Genomic DNA, 24447 nt, shown 5'->3' on the forward strand with positions numbered 1-24447 from the left:
CCCCTGCCACAAAGGCCACTAAATCCAACTTCCCCCTCCACACCCTCCTCTCCTCCTCCTGTACCTCCTCTACTGTCAGCTGCCCTTTCCTAAAACCCTGTGCCCTCTCTTGCTGTCCCTGACCCTCCTGCACTATCCTCACTGCCAACTGCCCTTCTCTAAACCCCTCTCCCTTGCCCTGCTGTCCCTGTCCTACCTTCCTAGCTGCCTCCGCATATGAAATTCTACCTTCCCTTCTCACCCGCTGGACCACTACCTCTCGCTTCATCGCCTCACAACCCCAATACGCTACACTATGCTTCCCACCACAACTACAACACCTCGGCTCCACTCCCTGGTCACACTCCCCATACTCATGCTCCCCACTACATCTACCACATCTCTGCCCCTTCCTACACAACTTAGCTATATGACCAAACTCCTGACACCTGTAACACCTCAACGGATTCGGCACAAACTCCCTAACCCTATACGCCATAAACCCTACAAATACCACTCTCGGCCTAACCTCACCCTCAAACTGCACGACTACCGTCCCTGTCACCACCTTCTCTGCCCCTCTCTTCATCCTCTCTACACTCAACTTTCCCATTACGTTCGTCACTCCTCAACTCTCCTAACAGCTGCCCTTCACTAACCCTAATTGGAATTCCACTAATCACCCCCTTGCAACCACCATCCCTCTTCTCCCCTACTATCCCCACTCCACAGACCTTCACTTTTCCAACGCTCTTCATTTCCCTAGCCTTCTCTACCTGCACTACACTTACACATCCTATAAACAAGTTCCCATCCCCTAACGTCCTTGCATACCTTACCTCTCCTACCTGCGCCTTAATGATTCCTGACAGCTGTCTCGGCTCCATTTCCCTAACCCCGCCTCCTCCCTCAAACCGCACCACTACATTCAACCCTTCTACAAAATCCTTCCCTCTGCCCTCATCCTCTGACCCACTCAAGCTATCTCCCCTCCCCTTCTTCCTCTTACTCCCCTTCCCCTCACTTACCCTACTCTTCTTCCCCACCTTCGTCCACCCTTCTCCCCCGCTCCCCTCTCCCTCACTACACTCCATACTGTCACTATCCGTCTCCCTTTCCTTGGCTGAAGCCTCCGTCACCTCACCTCCCTCTCCACACGTCACACCCCGAGGGGACACTGGGCTCGCACCCGGTGACTCGCGTCCCTCCTGACGCAAGCCCTCATTCCACTCGCTCCCATCTCGATTCACCCAAAACCCTGGACAGTCTTCCACCGGCCGGGGCCATTCACGAGGACTCCACTCTCCCTGCTCTCCATACGCTGCCTCGCTCGCCTTCCACCACCGCTCACTCCCCTTCATCCGCTTCCGCATTCTTGCACATTAAAAAAAAAACGTCCAACTAACGTTCCTCCCGCAGGTAGCCCCCTATAACGGAACCTGGCTCATTGAGGCCCCTCCTCCTTTCTCATTAATGCCACCCGTCACAGTACCCATTCTGCAATCTGTTAAATAAAGTTTTCATTCATTCATTCATTCATGTCGTGTATGTTATGATTAATTGAAAATGGGGGACCCTGATGTAAACAAGACGAAAGTCTTTCTCTGGTCTGCATCCCCTTAACAATTGTGTGTATTGAGCTGTACTGTACTGTACCCATTCTGCAATCTGTTAATAAAATGTTCAATCAATCAATCAATCAATCAATCAATCAATCAATCAAATCTTGTGCCGCGCGGCAGTGAAGGGGTTAATGATCACGTGGTGAGTAGCTCTGTAGCCTTGGAGAATAATGTTGTTTACTTTCGGGTTATGTCTCAGACCAAAACAAGCTGCTTGACTACACACTACACTACACACTACACTACACACCGACTACACAACACTACACGACACTACAAAGCCGCTTACACACACACACAGAGAGAGATGGACGCGGAGACCAGGACGAGAAGATACCCGGTAATAATAATAAGACAATATTAATCATCATAATGTAGAGAATCTCTCTCCTGACGACACCGATTGAAAACGTGTTGTGTTGTGTGTAAACAAACAGCGTGCGCGCTGCAGCAGTGTGTCGCTGTGATCATTCGATTCAAATCACATTCGATCACATTCACATGCATTATTAGTACAAGTACAGTACAACGAAAATAAGTTGGCATTCAACTTATTCAAAATAAGAGTGCAAATGTATTAACAGTAAAGTGCAACAGCAATGTGCAATGTACAGGTGATTCAACTGGGTGTAACATTATATACATTAGTACCACGGAGTAATACTAGTGCTAATCAGAGGTATGTACAGTTGTAACGTTAGTATTAATATGTACAGTGATACAGGTATAAAGACACTATGGTAGTAAGTCTATAGATATAGTATTAATATGTACAGTGATACAGGTATAAAGACACTATGGTAGCAAGTCTATAGATATATAGTATTAATATGTACAGTGATGCAGATAAAGACTGATTGATCGATTGATTGAACACTTTATTAACAGATTGCAGAATGTGTACAGTACAGTACAGCTCAATACATACAATTTTTAAGGGGATGCAGACCAGAGAAAGACTTTCGTCTTGTTTACATCAGGGTCCCCCATTTTCAATTCATCATAACATTTATGACATACATGACATACAGATAGACAGTACTGCTACATCTATACATTTATGACATACTAGATTTACAAATACAGTACTGTTTGTGATACAAAAAGAGTAAAAAAGAGAGTATATGCATTTGACTTAGAAACTGTACATTGGAGGAAGTTGGGAGGGTGGGGTCGGGGGGGGGGGGGCGGTAGGCGGGGTGGGTGGGGGGGGCGGGTCGTGGGGGAAACTGTACAACTGTACAACAAGCAAGACTGTACAGTGGAATATTGACGAAAACATACTTTGTTCCAAGAAGGGGGCCTCGTGTATTCTTGGGTTAGGTCATTTACTGTACATTGGAGGGGGTTGAGTTAGGACATTTACAGGGGCCAGTTTAGAATTGCAGTCTCCCGTAGGTGCTCTTTGAGAGTGGTTTTGAAAGTGGGTAGTGATTCACATTCCTTTACAGCTTTGGGTAGGGCGTTCCACATTGATCTGGCATAATTGCGAAACGTGTTTAGTCCCTTGTTTGAGCCGAATCTGGGTTTAACATGATTTGTGGAGCTCCCTCTGGTGTTGTGATCGTGGTATTCACTGACCTTTGGGAAGTATTTTGACATGTACATGGGTACCTTAGTGGTGTAGTGTATCTTGTAGACACTATGGTAGTAAGTCATACTGGCCAGCAGTGTAATTAACTAGTAAGAGTAGGTAAGAGATATTGACATATATAGATATAGTATTAATATGTACAGTGATACAGGTATAAAGACACTATGGTAGTAAGTCATACTGGTCAGCAGTGTAACTAGTAAGAGTAGGTAAGAGATATGTACAGATATAGATATAGTATTAATATGTACAGTGATACAGGTATAAAGACACTATGGTAGTAAGTCATACTGGTCAGCAGTGTAAGTAGTAAGAGTAGGTAAGAGATATACAGATATAGATATAGTATTAATATGTACAGTGATACAGGTATAAAGACACTATGGTAGTAAGTCATACTGGTCAGCAGTGTAAGTAGTAAGAGTAGGTAAGAGATATACAGATATAGATATAGTATCTAGACTGCTAGAGACTGAAAAATGCATTTATAATGCATGTCACCTTTAAACATACTTGGTCTACTTGACAGATTTGTGTCGGTTGCTAAAGTTTGTTTGTGATTAAAAGTTATACAAATAATAATAAATAGTGTTTAAATGGTTTTAAACTGGATAGAATGTTACCCTGACTTTCATTCTAAAACACAATTAACTAACGAATGCAACCGAAACACAGAATATGTTATTTTTTTTTATCTCTTATCTCACAGAATCGGGAGCGGTGTTCACGTTTGGAAAGAGCAAATTTGCTGATAACATCCCTAGTAAATTTTGGCTTAAAAATGACGTCCCCCTGCAAATTGCCTGCGGGGACGAACACACAGCATTAATTACAGGTAAGAGACATGTCTTGAGACATTTTGTACTTTAGTTTGTACTTTAGTTTTGTATATTGTATATGTGTGTATAGTGTTTGGTCTTTATTCTTTAAACGTTTTACTGTATGTAGCACAATCGCAGGGGCTCATACAGAACCAAGCATTTCACTGTAATGCACCTTATATGTGACAAATAAACCAAAACGTGAACTTGAAACTTGAGGCACTAAAACCTACTTCTAGTAATTATTAGCCCCAATCTGTGGTCTTTGACTATTTCATTGTGGCGCATGATTACATTATTTTTAATTTTTTTTTGGTCTTTTTCCCTCTCCATTTTCCTCCGATTTTCTCCCATCCCATTGTTAGTCGTATGCCAATTCCCAGTCCCTTCCTGGTCGCTGCGCACTTACCCCCCACAGTCAGATCATCTGGGAGAGTGGAGGCTACCACGTGCTTCCTCCGACACACGTCCAGCCAATCACCGCTTCTTTTCACCTGGCAGCGCGGATTCTCATTGAGAGGGCGTAGCGTGTGGGAGGACCACACTATCCCCCTCACGTCCAATCTGCGCTTAGCAGGCGCCCCGACCGAACTGTAGGAGTCGCTGTTTACAACGACCCGGACCCACCCCGCCAGCTTCTCCCACCCTCTAATACAGCCAATTGTATTAGTGCAGACGGCCAGCCAAGCTGGTGACAACCCCGGAGCTGTGAGCTGGATTCGAACAGGCGAATCCAGCTCACAGCTCCGGGGTTGGTGACGAACGCAATCTCCGCTCGGCCACCTAACCGCCTCGCATGATTACATTCTATGTGTAGATGGAGAATACTTTCTTCACTCTTTGTAAATTAAAATATACTAGTTTTCACTCTAGTGTTTACAAACATTACCAACGTAAACAAAACTTTTTACAGCCACGAAATGCAACAAATACACTTAAAAACTCATATGTTGTTCCTTGTATCAAGAGCTCAGTCAATCAAATGGAGAATGAAAACATGTCTTCATTATTATTTCTTATTTGTTTACATTTGGATCACTGTACCCCCCCCCCATGCTGCTATGACACCCTCACTCCATTCTGATTGACAAGCTAAAAGCAATTGGTTTTGATAGTTCATCAGTGAGCTGGATGCAATCCTAGCTGGAGGGGAGAGAACAGATGGTGGAGGTAAACGGTACCCTATCCCCCCCCCCCTCACAGTGAGCTGTGGTGTTCCACAAGGAAGCATACTAGGACCGCTACTGTTCCTAATTTATGCAAATACATGTCGTCAGCTTGTGACTGCAACTTGTTCCTGTTTGCGGACGACTCAGCCCTGCTGGTCTCTGACAAGAACAAGTTACAGGTTGAAAAAACCCTCAGCTCAGAACTAGGCAAAATCTGCATATGGCTCGCTGATAACAAACTATCATTACACCTGGGCAAAACAGAATCCATTCTCTTTCGATCAAATAACAAACTCAGCAAGACCGGCGGCTTCTCAGTTACAGTGGGAGACAATATTGTCACAAGGAAAGAAGATATTACCTACCTGGGTTCCATCCTAGAGGCAAATCTTTCCTGTGACAAAATGGCATCCAATGTAATAAAAAAAGTCAACCAACGAACTCGATTCTTGTACCGGATCTCCTCCCTGGTAAACAAGAATACCCTGAAGACTCTGGCAGGAGCACTCATTCAAGGGTACTACGACTATGCTTGCACCTCATGGTACCAAAGCACCTCAAAGGCGCTAAAAACAAAATTACAAACATCTCAAAACAAACTGGTCAGACTACTGCTTGACCTGACTCCTAGAACCCACCTCACCCCTGCCCACTTTGACAACCTAGGATGGCTTAGAGTAGACGACAGAGTACAGCAACTTGCAATGGGCCTGGTCTACAAGATACACTACGCGACCAAGGTACCCATGTACATGTCAAAATACTTCCCAAAGGTCAGTGAATACCACGATCACAACACCAGAGGGAGCTCCACAAATCATGTTAAACCCAGATTCGGCTCAAACAAGGGACTAAACACGCCCCCCCACCTACCCAACCTCCTCCAATGTACAGTTTCTACGTCAAATGTATATACTCTCTTTTCTGGACTCTTTTCGTATCACAAACAGTACTGTATTTGTAAATCTGGTATGTCATAAAATGTATAGATGTAGCAGTACTGTCTATCTGTATGTCATGTATGTCATATATGTTATGATGAATGGAAAATGGGGGACCCTGATGTAAACAAGACGAAAGTCTTTCTCTGGTCTGCATCCCCTTAACAATTGTATGTATTGAGCTGTACTGTACTGTACACATTCTGCAATCTGTTAATAAAGTTTTCAATCAATCAATCAATCACCTCCCCTCCCTTTTACCTCCCCCTCCCCCACGCTGCTATGACACTTGAATTTCCCCAAGGGGATCAACAAAGGGACACTTGACTTGAACTATATAGATTATTAATATTTATTATTGTTATATTGTAGAAATGTGTGCATTGAAATGTCTGTAAAGTCTCGACGACATTGAAAATGAGGGTGACCTCTGACCTCGATTGTAATCTGGAGAATAAATAAAGGTTGATGATGATGATGGTGATGATGGTGATGATGATGATGGTGATGATGGTGATGATGATGATGGTGATGATGATGATGATGATGATGATGATGGTGATGATGGTGATGATGATGATGATTGGGCCTAAAACGTTACTGTGGCCTACATCCAGGGCTTCCACACTGGAAGTCAATAGGAACATTAAGGTGCTGCTTCCACACTGGAAGTCAATAGGAACATTAAGGTGCTGCTTCCACACTGGAAGTCAATATGAACATTAAGGTGCTGCTTCCACACTGGAAGTCAATAGGAACATTAAGGTGCTGCTTCCACACTGGAAGTCAATAGGAACATTAAGGTGCTGCTTCCACACTGGAAGTCAATAGGAACATTAAGGTGCTGCTTCCACACTGGAAGTCAATAGGAACATTAAGGTGCTGCTTCCACACTGGAAGTCAATAGGAACATTAAGGTGCTGCTTCCACACTGGAAGTCAATAGGAACATTAAGGTGCTGCTTCCACACTGGAAGTCAATAGGAACATTAAGGTGCTGCTTCCACACTGGAAGTCAATAGGAACATTAAGGTGCTGCTTCCACACTGGAAGTCAATAGGAACATTAAGGTGCTGCTTCCACACTGGAAGTCAATAGGAACATTAAGGTGCTGCTTCCACACTGGAAGTCTATAGGAACATTAAGGTGCTGCTTCCACACTGGAAGTCAATAGGAACATTAAGGTGCTGCTTCCACACTGGAAGTCAATAGGAACATTAAGGTGCTGCTTCCACACTGGAAGTCAATAGGAACATTAAGGTGCTGCTTCCACACTGGAAGTCAATAGGAACATTAAGGTGCTGCTTCCACACTGGAAGTCAATAGGAACATTAAGGTGCTGCTTCCACACTGGAAGTCAATAGGAACATTAAGGTGCTGCTTCCACACTGGAAGTCAATAGGAACATTAAGGTGCTGCTTCCACACTGGAAGTCAATAGGAACATTAAGGTGCTGCTTCCACACTGGAAGTCAATAGGAACATTAAGGTGCTGCTTCCACACTGGAAGTCTATAGGAACATTAAGGTGCTGCTTCCACACTGGAAGTCAATAGGAACATTAAGGTGCTGCTTCCACACTGGAAGTCAATAGGAACATTAAGGTGCTGCTTCCACACTGGAAGTCAATAGGAACATTAAGGTGCTGCTTCCACACTGGAAGTCAATAGGAACAAGTCAATAGGAACATTAAGCTGTATTTTCTTTCCCACAGAAAACGGGAAGCTCTTCATGTTCGGGAGCAATAACTGGGGCCAGTTGGGTCTGGGGTCCAAATCCAGCGTCAACAAGCCCAGCTGTGTGAAAGGTCTGTCTTGAAGTAGCCCCCCCTGTCCCCCCCTCTTTCCCCTGCCCCCACCCCCCACTCTCCCCTGACCTCCAGCATCCCCCCACTCTCTCCCCCCCACTCTGTGTTATGTCAGTGCTATGAGAAAGGTGTTGAAATGGGGGCCATGAAAAAAATCTAGATAACATTCAGCCACTATATAATATAGCCATTATATAGCACATTTCACATGACGCGTGTCAACCAAAGTGCTGTACAGAGGGTAGATACACAAGATACATATAGACAACAATCACACTCCGTTGTATGGGAGGGCACACAGGCAAACACATAGGAAAACAGGGCATGAGTCAGTGAACGGGAAAGGCTAGTAGGTAGAAGTGGGTTTTGAGCCTCAATTTGAAGGCATCTATCGAGGGGCGAGGAGCCTAATGGAGGTGGGGATGCTGTTCCACAGTTCAGGGGCTGCGACAGCAAAGCAAAGCGATAGCAAAGCACTAGATGTTAAAGGTGCTATAGATAACATTCAGCCACTAGATGTTAAAGGTGCTATAGATAACATCAGCCACTAGATGTTAAAGGTGCTATAAATAACATTCAGCCACTAGATGGTGCTATAGATAACATTCAGCCACTAGATGGTGCTATAGATAACATTCAGCCACTAGATGTTAAATGTGCTATAGATAACATTCAGCCACTAGATGTTAAAGGTGCTATAGATAACATTCAGCCACTAGATGTTAAAGGTGCTATAGATAACATTCAGACACTAGATGTTAAAGGTGCTATAGATAACATTCAGCCACTAGATGTTAAAGGTGCTATAGGTAACATTCAGCCACTAGATGTTAAAGGTGCTATATATAACATTCAGCCACTAGATGTTAAAGGTGCTATAGGTAACATTCAGCCACTAGATATTAAAGGTGCTATAGATAACATTCAGCCACTAGATGGTGCTATAGATAACATTCAGCCACTAGATGTTAAATGTGCTATAGATAACATTCAGCCACTAGATGTTAAAGGTGCTATAGATAACATTCAGCCACTAGATGTTAAAGGTGCTATAGATAACATTCAGGCACTAGATGTTAAAGGTGCTATAGATAACATTCAGCCACTAGATGGTGCTATAGATAACATTCAGCCACTAGATGTTAAATGTGCTATAAATAACATTCAGCCACTAGATGTTAAAGGTGCTATAGATAACATTCAGCCACTAGATGTTAAATGTGCTATAAATAACATTCAGCCACTAGATGTTAAAGGTGCTATAGATAACATTCAGCCACTAGATGTCGCACTAGAGCACCCGCGTGTTATTTATCCAATCAGGTGCAATATAATAATGCAGGACTCAGAGAGTCCTATAGGATTATAGAATAGGATTATATATCAATATCACAATATAAAAGAAAAGCACACTGTGAGAGATCACACTGGGGAGTAATGTGATGTCAGGTTGTTTTACCTTGGTGAGTAGCTTCTTTAGTATGTCACCCCCCCCTCCACCCCCCCCCATAAAGAGGAAGAGCCTAGATGTATTACTACGGTAATCCCAATCTGGAGGGTCCTGTAATCTGTCCTAATCCAGAGCAGGAGGGAACCGCTCTGGATGAGAGTTGAGGATAATAGTAATCCAGTGACTCATTGTATCCAAAGCAAAGTCTGTGTCTCAGAAGGGAGTATAACGCGTGTGCTAAAGGAACGGGTGATATGGAAGAAATTAAAGGTGCTATAGATCAGCGGTTCTCAACAGGGGTTCCGCGGCACACGGGTTCCGCGGAGAGCTGTCAGGGGTTCCGCGAGATGCCTGGCAATGTTCTTTAAAAATATAGAATGACAACAGTCTTATTTTGAAAATCCTATAGCGGGTCTCATTTATGCCCACGCGCAGCTCCAGCTATAATAACTAGGCTCCGAAAGCTAGCAACATTAAGGTCATTATGATACTCTTATTTTGAAAATCCGTGGTGTCGTGACTCATATCCGCTCCAGCACACAGCCAATAGGATGCATCTCAGGCAGGCTGAGCAGTGAGCAGAGTAGCGTCTCTCAGCTCAGCAGTACTAGTAGCGTCTGGATCTGGAACGCGGACATTGAAACACAGCAAGGGTAGTGTTTTTGCGACCCAAAACAAATCCCTGCTGTTTTATTCCGCAACGGGTCAAATGCATATAACATGCTTTGCAATCCTTGCCATTCCTTTATGACCACGTCGTGTTTAAGACCGGAATTAATGTCCCGTTACCATAAGCTAACAACAAGCTAAAGCCCTGTTCAGAGCGACAGAGAACAGCAGAGTGGGGACTGGGAAGGAGGACTGGGGAGGAGGGGGGGGGGGGGGGCATTCTCCCTTCTGTGTGTGCATTTGAAAAGATGATGAAGTCAGACTACTATATTATATTGATAGTAAATGTACTGAGGGTGGACAAACAGATTATGTTGATATTTACACATAAAAAATACAATACATAAATGTATCCATGATCATCATGCAACATAAAACAATTGCAGGAACGGTTTGGGGGAGGAAGGTGTTTTAGGTTGCGTGTTCCAAAAAATTTACTTAAAGTTTAAAGCTCAATATATCAAAACGTGGCACTTTATAGTGAACAGGCACTTTATAGTGAATCCAAATTCTTTTTGGATTACAGAAAATTATCCCTAAAGTGCTATCTGTTGCAGCTGCACTGTTTTCCATGAAAATACCATATTTGGATACGTTTGACCATTTCTAAAAATCTGAAAATCATTATTTAATAAAACACAGAAAAGTATCACCAAGTTACTCTGGATAAAAAAATACTTTACAGACAACATTGAGACAAAACTTCCTGACACATCTCCATCCAAACTCTTGGAAGAACTCATTGAAATCTCATCTGATACCACCTGGAGAGCTAGTTTCAGAGTGTGGTGCTGAGTACCAAGTATCTCATGATGCTGCAGTTAAGGTGTTGATACCATTCAGCACCACATATCTGTGTGAAGCTGGCTTTTCATCCATGACAGCTCTGAAAACAAAATATAGGGCCAAGTTGAGCCTTGATGATGACATGCGTGTTGCCTTGTCAAAGATCTCCCCACGTATTGACCGTATCATTAGCCAGCAGCAGCGGACCTCGCATTGAGCTAGAAATGTCCACTGAGTGAACAAGTGCTTATTTTCTGTATTTATTTATATTTTTTGAGAAATGGTAACTTGGTGATCCTTTTCTGTATTTAAAAAAAATACATGATTTTCTGTTTTTGAGAAATTGTCAAACTTATCCAAATATGCTATTTTTATGGAGAACAGTGCAGCTGCAACAGATAGCACTTTAGTGATCCTTTTCTGTATTTAAAAAAAAAACTTTTGTCATCAGATTCAGACAACTTTATTGATCCCGCGTGGGGCAATTCATATTTGCAGATTCACCAACAAGCAACAAAGACAAACAAACAACAAAACATCTCAACGACAGCACGGCAAATAAAGAGTCATTGTATCATCATTGTAGCAAAAAAGACAGGACCGGGAAAGTCTTTATCGTATGTAGGGGTGCCCTGGAATATTTTATTGAACACAGGGGTGCCTTGGCAGCAGAAAGGTTGAGAACCCCTGCCTATAGATAACATCTTTATGTAGAGTAAAAAATAACTGAACCTGAGCTTTTTGAAAGGTGCAGAATAAAAGTATTGCTTTTCCCCCCAAATAATTATTGATTAATGAATTTATAATTTAAATGTGCTATAGATAAATGTAAAGTTATCTTCTTTTATTATAATTTCTTTAATAATACATCCACAGAGGTTTTAGAAATGTGCAGAATAAAAGTATTATTTATTTGGCCCGGCCCAATTTAGATGGCAGCATCCCCATTGTCTGTGCTGAATGTTTGTTAGTGTTTGATATTTTTTGTTGGTTTTTAGTACTTTTAAACATCCATTTTTAGTAAGTAGTAGTTTTCATTTGATCCTATAATTTCTTCATTCACCGATTTGTGGATTTTTTTTAGTGTCCTGAAAGGCGCATTATAAATCAAATGCATTATTATTATTATTATTATCATCCAGGAAGGAAAATACACTTTGGATAGTAGGGACTGCATCTTTGCCTGTCCTGGCCATGAAACACTTTGCAACTGTGATCTTCTCTGGCAGTAGTTGGATATTGTAATGGGTGGCGAGGGGTTGCAGCAATTCCACTGAGAGAAACTGGTCTGAGGCTGGATAACATGCCTGTATGCCTCTCATAAGTTGTTCTCCAACTCATGAGAACCTGCTCTCAAGCTCTTGCAGCATGCTGTCGAGGACTGGATAGAACAGTCTCTGTCTCAGCTGATCTCCTGAGCTGAGGTCTGAGCTTGTGCCACAAGATGACTCAACTACATACTTGTCCATCCTTTTCTGCTTCCTCCTTTGGCTTGTAGTATGTTCCTCAATCCCAAGGCCCTTACATAGGGCCTTTGTCCTGTCATACATGTCCACTGCCATCTCTGAGGTGCGATAACCTTTGAGTGTGTCCTGCACTGTTGTACAGTTTCCCCCACCCTGTCTACCCAACCCCACCCCACATACCCAACCACCTCCAATGTACAGTCCCCCCCCACCCCACCTACCCAACCACCTCCAATGTACAGTCCCCCCCCCACCCCACCTACCCAACCTCCTCCAATGTACAGTTTCTATATCAAATGTATATACTCTCTTTTTAGACTCTTTTTGTATCACAAACAGTACTGTATTTGTAAATCTGGTATGTCATAAATGTATAGATGTAGCAGTACTGTCTATCTGTATGTCGTGTGTGTCATATATGTCCTGATGAATTGAAAATGGGGGACCCTGATGTAAACAAAACGAAAGTCTTTCTCTGGTCTGCATCCCCTTAACAATTGTGTGTATTGAGCTGTACTGTATTGTACCCATTCTGCAATCTGTTAATAAAGTTTTCAATCAATCAATTCAATCAATCAATCACTGTGCTTTTAAATAGTACAGAGCTAGAGCTATGTGGCCTGTAGGTACTGTATATTTATTTCATAAATAGTGTTATTTATTTCATTAACACTTTGTGCGCCATTCACGTTGTACAACGTATTTCAAGTTCATGCGAATTTTGCCAATCCACGGCGTACGACGTTATTTTGATCATATTTCATATTTTTGCCATGGTATTCATATTTCACTCACGGAGCCTTGTCTGATGCTGTGGGACTCGGCACAACTCTGCAACGCTTCAATACTGCCACCTGGTGTATGATCGGCGAGTTGCCAAACCGGAAATGCCGGTTGGATATCGGTGCGTCTCCTAAATCCGTCCGGCCACTCGCATATCATCGCAGGACTCTAGCCACACACCGTGGATATGGATCGCTGCCATAACTCAATAATCGACATGATTTGGGCGTGTATTAGTATTATACAAACCGGAAATGGATCGCCTCGATCCCCATCGAATAACTGGGATCTGTTTGCTCCAGTATCATCGCCCAACGGTAAGAGGAGGCTGCCGTGACTTTCAGCGTTTTTGTTTATTATTATCAATGCAAACTGCTCCGATCTATATATCACCCATACTACATAAATCATTTAACGACAATCACGGAATTATAAACGACCCCCCCCCCCCCCCTCTGTTCACCCGTGCATGATCAGTCATAACGTTTAGGACCATGTACAGTTGAAATTTTTAATATAGCGTCGATCGGCAACAAACGGCATTTGATAATGTATATATGCATTTATGCCTATATCTCACGTTCTAGGAATTACTGCAGAAAACGATAAAAACATGTTTATATTCTAGACGGTATTTTTGTATGAATGTGTGAATGAAAAAGTAAAACGTTCCTACATCCTGAACGATAGATAATCGATGTTGAATGGGCCATAGTAATGTCAATTTAGCAATACAATTTAAAAAGTTATAGCCCTGCAAAGAAGGTGAACATCTCCATAGACTTACAGTGCTGGCAGAGAATGGTATAAGATGCTGAAAATCCGTGGCAGGTAATGTGTAGTGTTATTATTTATTTCCTGACTTTTTTTTTATGTGAAGATCCCGGAAAGGGTTATTAATATTTGGTTATGTGTGGCTTTCTGGAAAACAATAAATGTTTACGTTTAGGCACCCCTGCGATCGTCACACCTTTTCTGTTACAAACTGACCCCGGCCCCCACCAGAGAAGGGAACAGTTATGTGGCCCTCACAGGACAAAGTTTGGGGACCCCTGATCTAGTGGCTGAATGTTATCTATATAGCACCTTTAACATCTAGTGGCTGAATGTTATCTATAGCACCTTTAACATCTAGTGGCTGGATGTTATATATAGCACCTTTAACATCTAGTGGCTGAATGTTATCTATAGCACCTTTAACATCTAGTGGCTGAATGTTATCTATAGCACCTTTAACATCTAGTGGCTGAATGTTATATATAGCACCTTTAACATCTAGTGGCTGAATGTTATCTATATAGCACCTTTAACATCTAGTGGCTGAATGTTATATATAGCACATTTAATATCTGGTGGCTGAATGTTATCTATAGCACCTTTAATATCTAGTGGCTGAATGTTATCTATATAGCACCTTTAACATCTAGTGGCTGAATGTTATCTATATAGCACATTTAATATCTAGTGGCTGAATGTTATATATAGCACCTTTAATATCTGGTGGCTGAATGTTATCTATAGCACCTTTAACATCTAGTGGCTGAATGTTATCTATAGCACCTTTAACATCTAGTGGCTGAATGTTATCTATATAGCACATTTAATATCTAGTGGCTGAATGTTATATATAGCACCTTTAACATCTAGTGGCTGAATGTTATCTATAGCACCTTTAACATCTAGTGGCTGAATGTTATCTATAGCACCTTTAACATCTAGTGGCTGAATGTTATATATAGCACCTTTAATATCTAGTGGCTGAATGTTATCTATATAGCACCTTTAACATCTAGTGGCTGAATGTTATCTATAGCACCTTTAACATCTAGTGGCTGAATGTTATCTATAGCACCTTTAACATCTAGTGACTGAATGTTATCTATAGCACCTTTAACATCTAGTGGCTGAATGTTATATATAGCACCTTTAACATCTAGTGGCTGAATGTTATCTATAGCACCTTTAACATCTAGTGGCTGAATGTTATCTATAGCACCTTTAACATCTAGTGGCTGAATGTTACCTATAGCACCTTTAACATCTAGTGGCTGAATGTTATCTATATAGCACCTTTAATATCTAGTGGCTGAATGTTATCTATATAGCACCTTTAACATCTAGTGGCTGAATGTTATCTATAGCACCTTTAATATCTAGTGGCTGAATGTTATATATATAGCACCTTTAACATCTAGTGGCTGAATGTTATCTATAGCACCTTTAACATCTAGTGGCTGAATGTTATCTATAGCACCTTTAATATCTAGTGGCTGAATGTTATCTATAGCACCTTTAACATCTAGTGGCTGAATGTTATATATAGCACCTTTAACATCTAGTGGCTGAATGTTATCTATATAGCACCTTTAACATCTAGTGGCTGAATGTTATATATAGCACATTTAATATCTGGTGGCTGAATGTTATCTATAGCACCTTTAATATCTAGTGGCTGAATGTTATCTATATAGCACCTTTAACATCTAGTGGCTGAATGTTATCTATATAGCACATTTAATATCTAGTGGCTGAATGTTATATATAGCACCTTTAACATCTAGTGGCTGAATGTTATCTATAGCACCTTTAACATCTAGTGGCTGAATGTTATCTATAGCACCCTTAACATCTAGTGGCTGAATGTTATATATAGCACCTTTAATATCTAGTGGCTGAATGTTATCTATAGCACCTTTAACATCTAGTGGCTGAATGTTATCTATAGCACCTTTAACATCTAGTGGCTGAATGTTATCTATAGCACCTTTAACATCTAGTGGCTGAATGTTATCTATATAGCACCTTTAATATCTAGTGGCTGAATGTTATCTATAGCACCTTTAACATCTAGTGGCTGAATGTTATATATAGCACCTTTAACATCTAGTGGCTGAATGTTATCTATATAGCACCTTTAACATCTAGTGGCTGAATGTTATTTATAGCACCTTTAACATCTAGTGCCTGAATGTTATCTATAGCACCTTTAACATCTAGTGGCTGAATGTTATCTATAGCACCTTTAACATCTAGTGGCTGAATGTTATCTATAGCACCTTTAACATCTAGTGTCTGAATGTTATCTATAGCACCTTTAACATCTAGTGGCTGAATGTTATCTATAGCACCTTTAATATCTAGTGGCTGAATGTTATCTATAGCACCTTTAACATCTAGTGGCTGAATGTTATCTATAGCACCTTTAACATCTAGTGGCTGAATGTTATCTACAGCACCTTTAACATCTAGTGGCTGAATGTTATCTATATAGCACCTTTAACATCTAGTGGCTGAATGTTATCTATATAGCACCTTTAATATCTAGTGGCTGAATGTTATCTACAGCACCTTTAACATCTAGTGGCTGAATGTTATCTATAGCACCTTTAACATCTAGTAGCTGAATGTTATCTATAGCACCTTTAACATCTAGTGGCTGAATGTTATCTATAGCACCTTTAACATCTAGTGGCTGAATGTTACCTATAGCACCTTTAACATCTAGTGGCTGAATGTTATATATATAGCACCTTTAACATCTAGTGGCTGAATGTTATCTATATAGCACCTTTAACATCTAGTGGCTGAATGTTATCTATATAGCACCTTTAATATCTAGTGGCTGAATGTTATCTATATAGCACCTTTAACATCTAGTGGCTGAATGTTATCTATATAGCACCTTTAACATCTAGTGGCTGAATGTTATATATATAGCACCTTTAACATCTAGTGGCTGAATGTTATCTATAGCACCTTTAACATCTAGTGGCTGAATGTTATCTATAGCACCTTTAATATCTAGTGGCTGAATGTTATCTATAGCACCTTTAACATCTAGTGGCTGAATGTTATATATAGCACCTTTAACATCTAGTGGCTGAATGTTATCTATATAGCACCTTTAACATCTAGTGGCTGAATGTTATATATAGCACATTTAATATCTGGTGGCTGAATGTTATCTATAGCACCTTTAATATCTAGTGGCTGAATGTTATCTATATAGCACCTTTAACATCTAGTGGCTGAATGTTATCTATATAGCACATTTAATATCTAGTGGCTGAATGTTATATATAGCACCTTTAACATCTAGTGGCTGAATGTTATCTATAGCACCTTTAACATCTAGTGGCTGAATGTTATCTATAGCACCTTTAACATCTAGTGGCTGAATGTTATATATAGCACCTTTAATATCTAGTGGCTGAATGTTATCTATAGCACCTTTAACATCTAGTGGCTGAATGTTATCTATAGCACCTTTAACATCTAGTGGCTGAATGTTATCTATAGCACCTTTAACATCTAGTGGCTGAATGTTATCTATATAGCACCTTTAATATCTAGTGGCTGAATGTTATCTATAGCACCTTTAACATCTAGTGGCTGAATGTTATATATAGCACCTTTAACATCTAGTGGCTGAATGTTATCTATATAGCACCTTTAACATCTAGTGGCTGAATGTTATTTATAGCACCTTTAACATCTAGTGCCTGAATGTTATCTATAGCACCTTTAACATCTAGTGGCTGAATGTTATCTATAGCACCTTTAACATCTAGTGGCTGAATGTTATCTATAGCACCTTTAACATCTAGTGGCTGAATGTTATATATAGCACCTTTAACATCTAGTGGCTGAATGTTATCTATATAGCACCTTTAACATCTAGTGGCTGAATGTTATTTATAGCACCTTTAACATCTAGTGCCTGAATGTTATCTATAGCACCTTTAACATCTAGTGGCTGAATGTTATCTATAGCACCTTTAACATCTAGTGGCTGAATGTTATCTATAGCACCTTTAACATCTAGTGGCTGAATGTTATCTATAGCACCATCTAGTGGCTGAATGTTATCTATAGCACCTTTAACATCTAGTGGCTGAATGTTATCTACAGCACCTTTAACATCTAGTGGCTGAATGTTATCTACAGCACCTTTAACATCTAGTGGCTGAATGTTATCTACAGCACCTTTAACATCTAGTGGCTGAATGTTATCTATAGCACCTTTAACATCTAGTGGCTGAATGTTATCTACAGCACCTTTAATATCTAGTGGCTGAATGTTATCTATATAGCACCTTTAACATCTAGTGGCTGAATGTTATATATAGCACCTTTAACATCTAGTGGCTGAATGTTATCTATAGCACCTTTAACATCTAGTGGCTGAATGTTATCTATAGCACCTTTAACATCTAGTGCAGGGCTATTCAACTGGCGGCCCGCGGGCCAGATCCGGCCCGCGGGATGATTCTGACCGGCCCGCCAAAGATTACATGATAATAAAAAAAAATAAAAAAAAATAAAAAAAATATATTTTTTTTAAATATTTTTTATTATTTTATTTTTTTTTACTTTTTTTTTTTCATGTCAACGTTAACACGCACAATTGAGCCAAAAGTCACTCAATTAATGACAGATTTCATTGATAAATTGAGGGAAAACTTTGCAAGTTGATTTGATGAATTTGACATGTCCAGATAATTGATGCATTTTGTGAGCAACCCATTTGCCAATGTAGCTGCTATTTCCACAAAAGGACAAGAGTTCCTTGCATCACTTCACATTGATGAAGGTCTCCTGCAACTTGAAATAATTGACATGCAAGCATCATCTGCTCTGAAGCAGGCACTTGAGAATGAATCCACCACAACATTTTGGATAAAGTGTATTCATGTCAAGACATTCCCCAAAATAAAAACGCTGGCAATATCTGTGCTAACAATGTTTGGCTCAACATACACCTGTGAATCCAGTTTCTCTCACATGAATGCCATTAAAACAAGCAACCATGCCTCCTTGACAAATGAGCATTTGCATCACTGTTTGCGGGTAGCCCTCACTTCCTATGAACCCTCTTTCTCTGCCATTGCCCAGTCAAAGAAGTGCAATCGCTCTCATTAGATGTGTGTCTGCCCGCCACCCCCCTGATGTTTGAGAGTTAAGAGTCGACAATAAGTGCTAATAAGATGCTGTGATTTGCTGTTGTTGCAAAGACATGAAGCACTTTTTCATAAGCTCAGCTGCACTATAAATGTGTTTTTTTGTTCAAGTGTTGATGTTAGAATGTTCATATGCACATCATGCATATAGTGGCCGACTGTCATTCCTGTGTGCTGATAGTCGTCCACGATGCACCCGCTATTGCCTTTTTTACACTGTACCAAAGTTGTTGATGTTAATGAGTTGAATGTCCACAGTTGCTTCTCTTACGGTGTACAGGGTTTATTGTTGTCCAAATGAAAGTGATAATGAATTAAAGGTTTGACAGAACAGTTGTCAGTTGCTCCATGCCAACAGTATAACAGTGTTTGAAAGTAAGTCCTCAGCAGGTGCATGGCTCAAGGCTAATCACCTAGTGGGTTATATTGGGTGGTGAGCCCCCTAGTGTCCAAACATTGTCCAAACAGTGCATGGTTCCAATATATACATAATGTAATATATATACACAATAATAATATAATATATATATATATATAACAATATATATATAATAATATAATAGTATATAATCCACCAAGTCGGTTTCTGCCTCTACACACCGGCCCCTTAAATGTGTACCAAACACAATTTCAAAATCATATGAGAGGCAAAGAAGCCGACACAACCTACAGCCAATGCTAACGTCCTCAAGAATAAACAATATGAAGTCACAATGCTAAGCATAAAGAAACTTGACAGGGTCCTGTGGTTTTCACCTGTCGTCCCTGAGCATGGGAAGAACAAATCAGTTAGTGAGTCAAGTACTGCAACAGTTTTTTTTTTTTTTTTTTTTTAACAAACAGAGCCATAGCTCCGACAGGCATACAGCCAATGTCTATTCAAAGTCCATTCAATGGCCATGCCTTATTCTGAGGCAGGGACCAGTAAGCATAGCTTACTGATCGGTCGTTCCAACGTGTTAGTTCTGGTTTGTAGGAGCACGCTGCGCACCAATCCTCTGGATCCAGGGCGTGTCTCCAGGACTCTTGCCATGACCCAGGACCCACGGGGTGCATTGGAGTCTATGATCAGAACGATGTCCCCTTTTGTGAAGTTCCTCCTGGTTCTATTCCATCGCTGCCTTTCTTGGAGAAGTGGAAGGTATTCCTTCACCCATCTGGTCCAGAACAGATCCGAGATGTACTGAACTTGCCTCCAACGGCGCCTAGCGTACAGGTCATCTGGGTTGAACACACCAGGTGGCAGAACAGGCTGGACCTTAAGCTGAAGAAGATGGTTAGGAGTAAGAGCTTCCAAATCATTCAGGTCATTTGAGACATTTGTCAGCGGGCGACTGTTCAAAATGGCTTCCACCTCACACATGATAGTGGAGAGCGCTTCATCATCAAGAGCTTGTTGCTTAGTGACTGATAATAGGGTTTTCTTGACCAGACGGATTAATCTCTCCCATATCCCACCATGATGGGCTCCATACGGGGGATTAAAAGTCCATTTCACATTCCTTTGCTGTAGGGCTTGTGTTATTTGAACATGATTCCACTCCTTCAAGGCTTTCTTTAGCTCCTTTTCTGTTGAGACAAGGTTGGTCCCATTGTCAGACCTTATTCCAATCACTTGGCCCCTTCTACTGATGAAACGTCGGAATGCGTTAATACAAGAATCCGTATCCAACGAATGAGCCACTTCTAAATGTATCGCTCGGCTGGCGAGGCACGTAAAAATTACTCCATATCTTTTCTGCGTAGTCCTTCCTCTTTTTACTTCAATCGGCCCAAAGTAGTCGACCCCCACATGCGAGAATGGTGGCAAATCTGGTATCAACCTGTCTTTGGGTAAATCTGCCATCTTTTGCTCTCCACCTGTAGCGAGTAAACGTCGGCATACAGTACAATCAGATATGACCCTTCTTGCCAGAGCGTTGGCTGAGGGAATCCAGTACTTTTGCCTCAATCTTGACAACATGTGGTTTCTGCCGCTGTGACCAACCTTGTTATGGATACTTCGGAGAATGATATGGGAGACATGGTGATTCTTGGGAAGAATTACTGGGTGTTTCGTTTCTTCTGGCATTGCCATTTTGTTCAATCGTCCCCCAATTCTCAAGATACCATTTTCAAGGACTGGATCTAGTCTGTACAGTGAACTGTTCTTCTTGACAGAACCATTGGCTTGCAGTGCTGTCAGTTCCTCCAAAAAGCTTTGCTTCTGACAGAAGAGTATTATAGCTACTTCCGCCTCTTCCAGATCCTCAATGGTGAGTGTGATAACAGTCATCGTCTCTTTGAACCTTGTCATCTCAGCCTCAACCATCTGTTTTTGCTTGTCCACATCCTTCAGTTGTGCTTGCACAATGGTAAGCACTTCCTTTCGCTTTTTGCTCAATTGTAACAAGATGCTTATCAAGTGCAGAAACCACGACGTTGCTCTCTTTAGTTTACCCCAATCTGAAAAATGAAGTATCATTTTGCTTGTTGCCTCTTGTCCGTGTTCATTGATTGCGTTCACGGTGACCTTTTCCTTCCTTACTTCAGGGTCATCGGGATTGTCGACGGCAATTCGGTCAGGCTGTTTCGGCCATTCCTTTTCAGGTTGGTTCAAGAAAACTGGACCATTGCACCAAATGTCGCACTTTAAGAACGCCTCAGCATGGAGACCGCGAGAAGCGTGGTCTGCCGGGTTCAATTTGGTGCTTATGTACCTCCACTGCGATACATCTGTTGCTTCTCGGATGGCGCTCACCCGATTGGCCACAAAGGTGTGAAACCTTTGGTTTTCATTTTTTATATATTTTAGTACCGTCGTACTGTCTGTCCAGAACATGGAACTTTCAAGAGGGATTTTGAGCTCAGTCGTCAACATTCGGTCAATGCGTACAGCAAGGGCTGCTGCAGTAAGCTCCATCCTAGGGATCGTTATTTGCTTGAGAGGTGCCACCCTCGCCTTTCCCATTATGAAGGCTGTGTGCGCATCATAATTTTTGTTTGACATCTTCAGGTAGGCGACGACACCATACCCCATCTCACTTGCATCACAAAAGAGGTGTAACTGTGCAAATTGGATCGACCCGAATTGTTTGGGTTTGACACACCGTGGGATACTGAAGTCTTCCATCTGCTTCAAACCCATCAACCATTTCTGCCATGGCTTTCTGATGGCCTCTGGAATTTCCTGATCCCATCCGCTATCATGCTTGCACAGTTGTTGTAACATGTGTTTAGCTTTAAAAACAAAGGGGGCAAGAAACCCAAGCGGATCATAGACTGAGGCTACAATGGAAAGAATACCTCGTCTAGTCTCCGGTTTGGGTTTCAGGCTGACTTGGAACTTGATGGTGTCTTCTTCCACGCACCACTGTATTCCAAGCGCTCTTTCGATGGGAAGAGTTTGTTTCTCCAAATCCAGGGTCTTCACTTCCTTGGCTCTTTCCTGTTCAGGAATTGAAGCCAACACAGTTCTGCTGTTACTTATCCACTTGGTTAAGTTGAACCCTCCTTTTGCACATACATTTTTTAGCTCTGCACAAAGTCTCACGGCCTCTTCCTCTGTGGAAACAGACTTTAAACAATCATCCACGTAGAAGTTGTGTCGAACAGTGTCAACTGCTTCGGCTGAGAATGCTTCCGTGTTGTCCTCTGCAGATTTCAGTAGGGCGTAACTGGCACAGCTGGATGAGGATGTAGCACCGAACAGGTGCACCGTCATCCTGAATTCAGCTAAGGGTTTAGATATGTCCCCACCAGGCCACCATAGGAAGCGAAGGTAGTCGCGGTCTGAGGGTGCAACCTTGACTTGATGGAACATTCCTTCCACATCAGCCATGAAAGCAACTGGTTCTTGCCTGAACCGCATCAAAACGCCAAGCAACGTGTTAGTAAGGTTGGGACCTTGGATCAGATTGTCATTCAGGGAAGTTCCTTGTAGTGAGGCAGAGCAATCAAAAACAACACGAAGTGAGTCCTTCCTTGGGTGGCGAACCCCATGGTGTGGTATGTACCATACCTTTCCACTGTCAGCCTTGAGCTCTTCTTGTGGCACAAGCTCAGCATGACCTTTCTGTATTACGCCTTCCATAAATGTTCTGTACTCCTCGTGGAAAGCTGGATTCCGGTGGAACTTTCTCTTTAGTGACATCGTTCTTTGTTCTGCTAGATGGCGATTGTTTGGCATTCTGGTTTCCCTTTGCTTGAATGGAAGTGCAAGCTGGTAATGTCCATCTCTTTTCACAGCAGAGTTCGACATAATTTCTACAAATCTTTTGTCTTCAACAGACATTTCCTTCTTTTCCTCATATTTCCTTTCTGGGAAATCATGGTTGTATTGTTCCATGAGAAGGTCGTTTAAGTCCGTTACTGAAATCCGATTAGAGGTGACAGATGAGTGCAGTCCAACCCCATCATCAGTGTTTAGTGTACCATTCACTATCCATCCTAGGACTGTTTTAACAGCATAAGGTCCTTCCCTCTGGCTGTTAATGACTTTCCACGGTTCCATTAGTTGTGGCGCATTGGTTCCTATAAGCAGTCCAACAGGCACATCAACTTCTTTCAGGTGAATCTCCTTCAAGTAGTCCCACCTTTCTAGTGCAGCTTGTGTAGGTATATGATCCTTGGTTACAGGGATTTCGTCTTGGATGTACAGTTTTGGTAGCTCATAGAAATCCGAACATTCTATGTTGCTTACTTCAAGTCGACCAGCAGGGACAAATGAAGTGTCAACAGCTTGCTCTTGGCCCATAGTTCTCAACAGGATTCGTGTTTTCTTTACCTTTGTATTCAACTGCCATCTCAATGCTTCAGTACAAAAACATGCTGTACTCCCCGAATCCATGAAAGCATACGTTTGGATGACTTTAGTTGAGTTGGACATTTTTACCTGTACTGGTATGATTGCAAGTGTTTGGCCATCACCGGCCCCGGTAATGCCATCACCGGCCCCGGTAATGCCATGGGCTTTCAGAGAAACCATGCCATTGTTGATTGACATACTTGTTTCACCCGTCTTTTGTCCTTCACCCTTATACATGTGCAGAATTGTTGGATGTTTTTGGGAACACACATTACATTTCAATCTGCTGGGACAATCTTTGCTTCTATGTCCCTTATTCAAACAGCTGAAGCATATTCCTTTAGACATCAAGCATTCAATTTTCTCCTTGTGAGGTCTTTTGTTCATTTTACATGTTTCATCTGCATGTTCTCCTTCACAGAATACACACGGTCTGCGCACGGTTATCCTTGAACCTTTGTAGGGCTTCCGTTCGTCATGGAAAACCGGGGTTGCAGTAGTTGCAAAGCTACTTCGCTGATAGTCCAGGTTGAACCTTGCATTGAATGGTTTGCTTCCTCTTTGTTCCTTTTTGGGTGCAGGGTCTTGTATGTCCCCAAAAAGAGGATCTGTTGCCA

General features: G+C 41.6%; 1 protein-coding gene across 1 annotated transcript in view; it reads left to right on the top strand.

Annotated features, from left to right (window-relative positions):
• The window catches only part of LOC311229715 (X-linked retinitis pigmentosa GTPase regulator-like), a gene marked incomplete at both ends in the record, with an annotated part of 59732 nt that overhangs the window by 2513 nt on the left and 32772 nt on the right, over positions 1-24447 (top strand). Inside the window, 2 exons of the mRNA XM_084315790.1 lie at positions 3905-4030; positions 7838-7930. Of these exons, the coding sequence (XP_084171916.1) occupies positions 3905-4030; positions 7838-7930 (219 nt within the window). The remainder of the gene's footprint in view (positions 1-3904; positions 4031-7837; positions 7931-24447) is intronic.

The sequence above is a fragment of the Notolepis coatsorum genome, assembly GCF_963971535.1.
Source record: "Notolepis coatsorum genome assembly, chromosome: 6".
Lineage (NCBI taxonomy): Eukaryota > Metazoa > Chordata > Actinopteri > Aulopiformes > Paralepididae > Notolepis > Notolepis coatsorum.